General features: G+C 40.9%; 1 protein-coding gene and 2 long non-coding RNA genes across 5 annotated transcripts in view; 1 reads left to right on the forward strand and 2 right to left on the reverse strand.

Moving 5' to 3' along the window:
* Window positions 1-2715, forward strand: part of LOC143416181 (uncharacterized) — a 6792-nt gene extending 4077 nt beyond the window's left edge. For 2 of the 3 annotated variants that reach the window (XR_013096558.1, XR_013096557.1), the window contains exon 3: window positions 981-2715. This is a non-coding gene — a long non-coding RNA (uncharacterized LOC143416181). The remainder of the gene's footprint in view (window positions 1-980) is intronic. The other variant, XR_013096559.1, reaches the window with a different exon arrangement.
* Window positions 2716-3461: 746 nt separating this feature from the next.
* On the reverse strand, window positions 3462-5754 carry LOC143416182 (uncharacterized). Its single transcript, XR_013096560.1, has 3 exons — window positions 5521-5754; window positions 4725-4785; window positions 3462-4239 (listed from the first exon to the last, which is right to left on the reverse strand). It is a non-coding gene; the product is annotated as an uncharacterized LOC143416182 (long non-coding RNA).
* A 1670-nt stretch (window positions 5755-7424) lies between these two features.
* Window positions 7425-8181, reverse strand: LOC143416191 (nanos homolog 2-like). Its single transcript, XM_076881609.1, has one exon. It carries the CDS (start codon window positions 8135-8137, stop codon window positions 7637-7639), a length of 501 nt encoding a protein of 166 aa, XP_076737724.1. The 5' UTR covers window positions 8138-8181; the 3' UTR covers window positions 7425-7636.
* Between the last annotated feature and the right edge of the window lie 1819 nt (window positions 8182-10000).

Raw genomic sequence — 10000 nt, forward strand, 5'->3', positions numbered from 1 at the left:
TATAAAACACTTCTTCAGTAAAGACTCAGAGAAGAGAAACACACAGAACTTCTTGCTAGCAAGGGCAGCCTCCACTCTAAGAGACTCCAGTGAGAGAACTGCCCCGGTCTTTATTTTATACTCCATTGAGCGTGTGTGTGTGTGTGTGTGTGTTGACAGAGAGAGAGAGAGAGAGACAGAGAGAGAGAGAGAGGGAGAGATACAAAGGAATGTAATTCAAATTTTGCACTTCAGACCTTACAGTGTGTGTGTGTGTGTGTGTGTGTGTGTGTGTGTGTGTGTGTGTGTGTGTGTGTGTTGACAGAGAGAGAGAGAGAGAGAGAGAGAGAGAGAGAGGGAGAGATACAAAGGAATGTAATTCAAATTTTGCACTTCAGACCTTACAGTGTGTGTGTGTGTGTGTGTGTGTGTGTGTGTGTGTGTGTGTGTGTCTGTCTTTTACACAAAAAATGCACTTGCAACAACTTTAATATGGAATGTACTGGACTTCCCAGCTAGGCGCCCTCCTGTGGATGACAGGTGCAATTGATTGTCAAAAGCAGATATCTAACAGCTTCTGACACTTTGTACCGCATTGAGCCAGCAGAGGGAGCCCCCCTGGTTCAATCCCAGTTGCACAGCAGTTGTGACCAGCTTCTGTCTGTGTGCTTTGGTGTGTGTGAGTGTGTGTGTGTGTGTGTTGACAGAGAGAGAGAGAGAGAGAGAGAGAGAGAGAGGGAGAGATACAAAGGAATGTAATTCAAATTTTGCACTTCAGACCTTACTGTGTGTGTGTGTGTGTGTGTGTGTGTGTGTGTGTGTGTGTGTCTGTCTTTTACACAAAAAATGCACTTGCAACAACTTTAATATGGAATGTACTGGACTTCCCAGCTAGGCGCCCTCCTGTGGACGACAGGTGCAATCCCAGTTGCACAGCACTTGACCAGCTTCTGTGTGTGTGTGTGTGTGTGTGTGTGTGTGTGTGTGTGTGTGACAGACAGACAGACAGACAGACAGAGAGGGAGATTCAAAGCATCAGGACCAGGAGATGACACAGTGCTCCAAAGGCCTGGTTCTGCTGCCTCCTCCTCCACCCACCTGCTGCAGACGCTTCTGTGAAGGGAAACTGCTACATGTTATGTCACCGATCCCTGCCATGCTGCGTGTCTAACGACCCGGCAGGGCCTGCTGAGTACAGTGGTGGTGGACCCAGGCCCTCTGCACCTTCCTTTCTCCGACTGGGACCGTTTTGTCCCATCCTTTTTGGTCCGATTCGCCATATCTCCAGAACCGAAGAAGCCATCGGCGTGGCCTCTTCGCCACAGCGTCCGGCACCCACCAAAACCCCCACCTAGACACCAACATCAGCCCTCTACACCTCTTACTTTTTCAGTTATTCCACTTTTGTCCCATCCTCTCCTGGCTTTTTCCCCATAACCTAACCCCTAATTATTGCTAGTTATTTTAATTTTTACCTGTCGTCTTGTGTTCCAGTCGGTCGCAGCAGCAGTGTGTTACCAGTCGCCAATACTCTCCTCTTTAGTTTGAGAAGTCTCCTTTTGTATTAAATATGCTTTTCCAAAAACGTCTATCTTTGTGTACACGTTGAATGAATGTTAATGGGAGACCAGTTCTTTGGGGGGGTTTTTTGGGGTTTTTTTGTGGACAATCCTTGTCAGTGTTGGAGGAGGACTGTGAAGGACGACCGTTCAAATCAAACCAAATCCTAACTTTAAGCCACTATCCAGTCCTGTCCCCCTTCTCTCCTCATACCGGTACCCACAGTTCAGACCCCACCTCAGGCCCCTTACTGCCTGAGGAGGGGTCTGAAGTATTTTCCAGCCTTATAAAGAAAGGGAAGACTGAAGTGGCAGACTGTCATGCAAAAAGCGAGCATCTCCTCCTTGCACTGCTTACAGTCAAATGACAAAATATGTGAACTCTTTTTAAACAGGAAAAAGGAAGAAATTGTACACCAGAGGGGGCAAGAAGGAGAAAACTTGAATATAAACTCAAAAGAAAAACCGCTGTTCCTTCCCTCCCCCAGAAGGCAGTAGAATATCATCATGTTAAATGCCACTTTTGGGGGGGGGGGTAAAATTACTTGACAAATATGTTTCTCTTTTTTGTTATTTCGTCCCTCTTTGTTACAGCTACAGGAGGACAATAAACAGAAGAAGGAGAGCGGCACCAAAGAGGCGAAAAAACGAAAGAGCGCACCACCTCCTGACACCACATCCACAAAGAAGTCCAAATGTACCTCCAGTGCTGAGGGGGACGACAAGGAGGTTTTTCTCCTCCCTGTTCGTGGGCGTGAGCGTTACGAGATGTTGAAGAAGATCAATGACGGTTTGGAGCTGCTTGACAAGGACAGCAAAAGCAAGTCAAAGGTCTCAGTGAAGCATGAGGTTCCCGTGCCCTCCAGTGGAAAGAGGCTGCTCCAGAGAGGAGAGAGGAGTGACAGCGACTAAGATGCCCATCACCTCAATTTCGAAAACAAATGTCACCTTTTTGTCTAAGCCTTTAGGATTATTTCAGGTTTTAAATGCCCATTTAAAAACCAAAATGCCATCCTGCCTCAGTTAAAACGGTTCCTGAAACTGTACTGCCTGATTAGTCACTGCACTGACATACTGTTGTGTTCAGTTATGTTTTTTTCTTTTTAAAAAAAACAAAAAAAACAACAACCCTATGTTCCTAATTGGGTTAGAGCCGTTCAGCATGGTTTGAGTGAGATTACGAATGATCCTTGTCATAACGAGTCACTGCCGTTTATTTAAATAAAGTTCAAAGCTAGGCTTGCAAAACTTGAATGGAATTTGCCTCTGATGTTGCTGTATTACTGTGCTACAGTCCTGTCGCACCATGTCATTTTTAAAAAAAGAAATGTATATATTTTGCATGATTGTCTGGGAAATGCAACCACCTCTGCACAACCTTGATTCATATGCAATATGTAATCATGTTTGTGTAACATGAAAGAAAAAAGAGAAAAAATGATGATAAATGCAAAGACTGGTAACAGCGCTAAGAACCATAAAGCAAGAGAATTTTTAAAAAACTGTGAGAAATAAACTACACTGTAAAAAAAAAATAACCCTATTCAAATTAAAAAAAATGATGTCCAGTTGTCACATCCAAAATATTTGGCTTTATAGAATCCAAATTGAGTCACTTGATATGACCTGATACTTTTATGTTGATATAAACAATATTACTAGACTTGACTGAAACTTTAAATTTTGCATTGATCCAAATTGATTTTTTTACATAGAACCATATTTTAATTATTGAACCAAGCTAATATATTGAAATTTAACCAACCTAATGTATTCACATCGAACCAAATTAACATGAACTAATATGTTTGTGTTGAAGCCAGGTAATTGATTTACATATATTCAAACTATATTTTTTACATTTCATTTCAGTTCAAAAATGCTCTGCATTTCCTATAAAAAACAAGACAGTTGGCCAACCAATTATTTCAAAATTATTTATTGTTCCAAACCATTTTAACTATAATCAATAGAGAGGATTAGTAATATACAGATTTAGTGCTACGGCAGAAATGATTAGAGAAATGTTTGTTTTATAAAACCTGCAATCTTTTGAAAACCAGTATAAAACCTGCAATCTTTTGAAAACCAGTATAAAACCTGCAACCTGTCTAAAACTGGCATAAAACCATTATAAAAACTATTTTTAAACCAATTTGCAAGTACTCAAAAATGTTTATATGTGCACTGTGCCTGTACAATGTAAAAAAAAAAAAAAAATCTACACATGTATCAATGAAATCAACTTAAATCTCCCTTTCAAATGGGTGTTCTTATAAATTTTGAATGTAGAATACCACTGCAGGCCAACCAAGCAAAATAACCAAGCACACATGCACATGCATGTGCACATACACATGCACACATGCATGCAAACACACTACTGTGCAGTGTTAAGTTCACAATTAAGTTTGCGAATCTTAGAGGTCATCTTGTTAAAGTCAAGCTCCATCATAATCTTTTGAAGAGCCTCAAAGGTGAACCTGAATCCTCGTGGATATTCCATATTAAGAGCATAACAGAGTCCAAAGACCATTGCCACTCCAGCTGCCACAGAAGGCAACTCATTCAGGACTTCCACACCATCAATGATTATCCCGATGTCTCGAGGCTGATGTAGGAGGCTTGAGTTGTCCCTGAAGACGAAGAGTGCCATGGTGGTACTCTGCAGCTCTTCCTCAGCTTCATCTTTCTGGGATATCTTGAGGTAAAATATGGAACAAAATGTACAAGTGAAGAATTGAAGTCTGGCACACCTGATAAATCTTTGACCATAATAAACTACTATTTTGATAGTTGTTTGGTCACAGACTATTAGAACAATTATTTGACTAATCAGATTGTGAATTGCATAATCATTAAATTAAATCAATGGTGGAACATTTTCATAAATGTTCCACAAAGCCCAAGAAAAAAAAAGAAAACAATACAGAACCCTAAGATATTAACTTGATGAGTTGATTAATCGTTGCTGTCCTACATTAATCACTGCATTTAATAGCAGAGTTGTCAAATTTACATCAAGAGACTGCATCTCATGTAGAGACAGAACAGATATGGACATACCATGTATTCTTTTATCAAGTCCTCAACACATCAGCAAGGTGAATGAGAGGATAATGAGGGAGAGTCTAGATTATTATGAAATGTTTAAAAAGGATGTGCAGTGTAAATGCAAAATGATACCTGTTCAGATTAAATGAAAATGTATGCTTCAGCCATGGAATGGATGGAGCGATCTGTGGTTCTGAAAGCATACAGAAAAAAAAGAATAATGTTACTTCTCTATAAAACACATTACATAGAAAAACCAAGAAATACGTAACATGACATACCAAACAGTCTACAGACCAGCCATTAGCGACTAAGTTTGGCATAGGGTCAATTTTTTGCTGTTAAAATTAAAATTTCTTCAGAAAATGCACATTTTTCCGAGCTGCGCCTGAAAGTCAATTGAAGGAATTAGTCTTATGTCATTGATCTTATATGCTGGCTTGTTATTTCTGTCTCTAAATCATGCACATTAATAATTATCTTTTGCGCTCGGTGTACACACACATAACACACAGATATTTATATGAAGAGAGACAAACGTGCGCGCACAAACACAAGCTTGTGTCTAGAAACCGCGAGCTCACCAGAAAAATTCAAACGAAGCGGAGCACGGAGTTATACTATGAATGTTATGAACTATGAACTTATGCTAGCTAGCTTTATCCACCACCGATGCATCGTGGTAACGCTAGCTAGTTAGGCAAAAAGCCGTTTTTTACCAGTATACTAACTTGTATTCCCGACTGTGATGGTCGGTTTCTGGTAACCAGTTCTAACGTTGCGCAGGATAGCTAGCTAGCTTATAGCTAGCAGCTACAATCATGCAAAAATTAGGGGTGGCTGTCGACCCAGCTTAAATGGGGTTATTTTCTGCGATTTTGGCAATACAAATTATAAAAGCTTTTGTAACACACTTGGCTTTACTTACGTTTATTTTCAGATGAAATTAATCAAAGATGTGACATGATGTTTCCAGCAGCCATGCAGAATAAAAATGGGTCCCGGTCTATTTCTGGTGGGCGTGTTCAAGTGCAAATCACTTTGACTCAAATTAAAGATATTATCTGTTCAACATGAAAAGAAATATATGTTTTGAGAGAAATCAAAAACTTTGCGTTGCGATGTTCACAATCCTGTACTGACACTATGGGCACATTTTTAGAAATCTATTTAATTCCACAGAAAGGTTAGCCACTTTAGTGTTTCACTTGTGACCTATTTATAGCTCACTGAAGAAGGTTTTAAAATGCAACAATGTTCGGAGATAGAGAGAAAAAAAAAAGAACTTTGGTGCAGGTGCAGGTGCAGTCTTTTATGTAGCTTTCTGGTGACCTTAAAAGAACCTTTACGAAGCCCGTTGACAGGCCTTTAATCGAATGATCGGTTGGTTGATTGATAACAGAAAAAAAGGACACATAAGATGGACATAAAGGACTGAAAACACCAAGAGCAAATATTGCATCGCACTCATTTATGTAGTTTATTTTTAGATTAGATAATTTTGCAAAATAACGCAGCAAAATAAATAATAAGAGCCGGGATGTGCAGACTATTTAGCACTGAAAAAACTCCGTCCATGTGAACAGAATCAGGTGTTACCTTACCTGTTGATTAAATATCAAGACTATTTAGCAATAAGCTTACTTTAAAGGCTCGTAATAGGTGAACTGTCTTGGTATAGTTGAGTCACGCAGAGTTCATGGTCCATGTTGTGTTACTTGTTGTTTGTGTGTGTGTGTGTGTGTCACCCGATGACCCCTGGCGCCGGAGCGTCTAGACTACATTAGAGATGTGTCACAGCAAAGAGCCGCACCTGCGCTCAAAGAGAGCACATACATAGAGGTGAGATGAGGATAAATGGATAGATGCGGTCCTTTTTCGAAGCTGAGCGCACAGTTGTATTTCCTGCACAATCACACACGAAGTGAGGCTGTGTTTATGCCGGTTATACCATGAATATACACCCTGCAGGCACCACTTGTTTGTCAAACTGTTTATGAAGCAAAAGTCACATTTCTGTTTATTTACAAAGCAAAAAGAAGGGGGGGAAAGAGGCGTAGGAGGGGGTGGAGCGTGCGCACTAGCATACCGGCGACGGCTGTTTCCTTTCACTAAAAGGAAAAAAATAATAAAATGTGTACTTCACGTTACGGTTGAAACTGGGGTTTTTTTTGTGTTTTTTTAATTTTTATTTTATAGAAACAATTTTTGCTCATAACCAATTGACAGGGGATTTCTTAAAATCACCCCGCAGTTCTTCAGCTGAGACACCTGAGTTAGAAAACACAAACACTGCAGCTGTCTTTGTACAAACTTGTACAAACTCTGTTTTGACCTTGTATACTGTATTTCCCCAGCCCCTCTATTTTGAAACTAAAACTATTGAACCTTAATTCAATTTCTCACTTCACATAATCGTTTCACTTTTGCCTTGAAGTGTTACTTTTAATTTAATTTAATTATTTTTTTATGACGCATGTTCTCTGGTGAGTTCAGGTACATCTGTAACTTCAAGTGGAAGAGTTGCATGTGAGTTAAAAATTTTCTATAATACCAAAAAAAAAAAAAAAAAAAAAAAAAAAAAAGACAAAATACTGACGTTTTTGTCGAATAATCTGTCTGACATGAGGGATAATATAGCATATGCATTTTAACTAAAAGACTCGCGCACTGACACTATGGGCACATTTTTAGAAATCTATTTAATTCCACAGAAAGGTTAGCCACTTTAGTGTTTCACTTGTGACCTATGAAGTACCCCCGAAATTGTATCATATTAAACAACAACAACAACAATAACAACAACAATAAACACTCGAGGACTTTAAAGAGTTTAATTTTTTCCGAGGTTTGAGAGCGCTCACCCCGGCTCGGGGCTCCACAGATGTGCTGGATGAGAGCTCCTTGCTGCAGACTGCAGCGGAGTGTTTGACAGTCAAACTTGAAACAGTCTTTGGAACTGAAACGGTCTCTGCCAACACGAACACATACCCCAAACAGTTCGGTAAATATGTACAGTTTCTCGCAGCTTCAGTTTTCAGCAGCTACCAGAACTTGCCTACCGTCTGCATCCTCCCAGCAGCCTCGCACTTCATCTGCGGGCAGTACTTGCGTGTGTGAGCGCTGTCACCGGTGGCTTCGCAGATCGGGCAAGTGTAGTTCCGGAGGACGGGGCAGAAAACTATCCCGTCGTCTGATTTGAGCTTGTGAGATAGGTACACCCTCGGAGTCTCCCCGTTCTGCTTGCATAAGCGGCAGTAGTCCGAGGATGAGGCGCTGCTGCTGGTGTCCGACGCGCTGCTGGTCGGACTGGACTGTGATGAGTTTTTGGAGGATTTCTTCCCCCGAGTGGAAGTGTGGACCTTACTCCAAGGGGGCGCTTGTCCCTTCTTTGGACGCTCGGTGTCTCGGTTATCAACCTCACGGTTGCTGCACAGTTTCTCGAACACTTGGCTCAGATTCAGGTAGTCGTGCCACATGTTAAAGCTGTCCCCACCAGTGAGGATCGAGTTCTGGACCTCCAGTTGTCTCGGCATTGTGGTCATTTTTTGGCAGAAGTAAAACTGAGAGTGTGTTTGGAGCGCCTCATATTTATAGCTCACTGAAGAAGGTTTTAAAATGCAACAATGTTCGGAGATAGAGAGAAAAAAAAAAGAACTTTGGTGCAGGTGCAGGTGCAGTCTTTTATGTAGCTTTCTGGTGACCTTAAAAGAACCTTTACGAAGCCCGTTGACAGGCCTTTAATCGAATGATCGGTTGGTTGATTGATAACAGAAAAAAAGGACACATAAGATGGACATAAAGGACTGAAAACACCAAGAGCAAAATATTGCATCGCACTCATTTATGTAGTTTATTTTTAGATTAGATAATTTTGCAAAATAACGCAGCAAAATAAATAATAAGAGCCGGGATGTGCAGACTATTTAGCACTGAAAAAACTCCGTCCATGTGAACAGAATCAGGTGTTACCTTACCTGTTGATTAAATATCAAGACTATTTAGCAATAAGCTTACTTTAAAGGCTCGTAATAGGTGAACTGTCTTGGTATAGTTGAGTCACGCAGAGTTCATGGTCCATGTTGTGTTACTTGTTGTTTGTGTGTGTGTGTGTGTGTCACCCGATGACCCCTGGCGCCGGAGCGTCTAGACTACATTAGAGATGTGTCACAGCAAAGAGCCGCACCTGCGCTCAAAGAGAGCACATACATAGAGGTGAGATGAGGATAAATGGATAGATGCGGTCCTTTTTCGAAGCTGAGCGCACAGTTGTATTTCCTGCACAATCACACACGAAGTGAGGCTGTGTTTATGCCGGTTATACCATGAATATACACCCTGCAGGCACCACTTGTTTGTCAAACTGTTTATGAAGCAAAAGTCACATTTCTGTTTATTTACAAAGCAAAAAGAAGGGGGGGAAAGAGGCGTAGGAGGGGGTGGAGCGTGCGCACTAGCATACCGGCGACGGCTGTTTCCTTTCACTAAAAGGAAAAAAATAATAAAATGTGTACTTCACGTTACGGTTGAAACTGGGTTTTTTTTTTTATAGAAACAATTTTTGCTCATAACCAATTGACAGGGGATTTCTTAAAATCACCCCGCAGTTCTTCAGCTGAGACACCTGAGTTAGAAAACACAAACACTGCAGCTGTCTTTAACTCGCGAGGGCAGTCATGGACGCAAGACCTGCGTCTCATCACTGCTGCTTTGTGAATGTCTGTCTGTGAAAAGCGCTTAATGAATAAAGTTTACTTACTTACTTACTTACTTACTTACTGAGCCTGCAGTTCAGAAATTTAACCATTAGATGGAGTCATTGCCAAAGCAATGACTCCATCTAATTGCTATGACTTTTGGTGTTTATTTTGGACCTTAACTCGCCCCACAGTTTTGAGACAAGGTTCACATATGATATATCATTGTGTGCGGCTGGAGCTGGAATGAGTTGCTATGACTTTTGGTGTTTATTACTTCTATAGTTTTTTAAATATGAATATTTTAATGCAAGTTTTTTCCCATTGAAATGAATGGAGAACAAGAAAACTTCATTTGTGGTGTGCTGGCTCACTCTAGTGGTATGTCGGGAGTAATGGAGGCGGCCGCTGTGTCCCTGTGGTTGGCCTACTTGTCAGATATCGACAAATCCTACACTACAGACCAGTTGACAGCGTGCAATAACCCAGCCGATTCATTCGTCTTTACACTACCTCACAATCGACTCAACGGTGAGTTATTTGTTTGTTTTGTTTTCTCACAATTAATGTAAAGCCAAGGTATATATCAACGGCGCGCGCAGCGGAAGTATGGCATTATAGCGGATTATAATGGGGGACGCTTTTATTTTGTATAACTACCGGAAGTAGTTCCTGTGTACTGAGCTAGCTGGGTAGCTAGCGCCGCGTCGC

This window comes from Maylandia zebra, unplaced genomic scaffold, assembly GCF_041146795.1.
Source record: "Maylandia zebra isolate NMK-2024a unplaced genomic scaffold, Mzebra_GT3a scaffold31, whole genome shotgun sequence".
NCBI lineage: Eukaryota > Metazoa > Chordata > Actinopteri > Cichliformes > Cichlidae > Maylandia > Maylandia zebra.

Bases quoted from the DNA above. Each gene is read 5' to 3' on its own strand.
- LOC143416191 (XM_076881609.1), bottom strand. From the start codon at position 8,137: ATGACCACAATGCCGAGACAACTGGAGGTCCAGAACTCGATCCTCACT.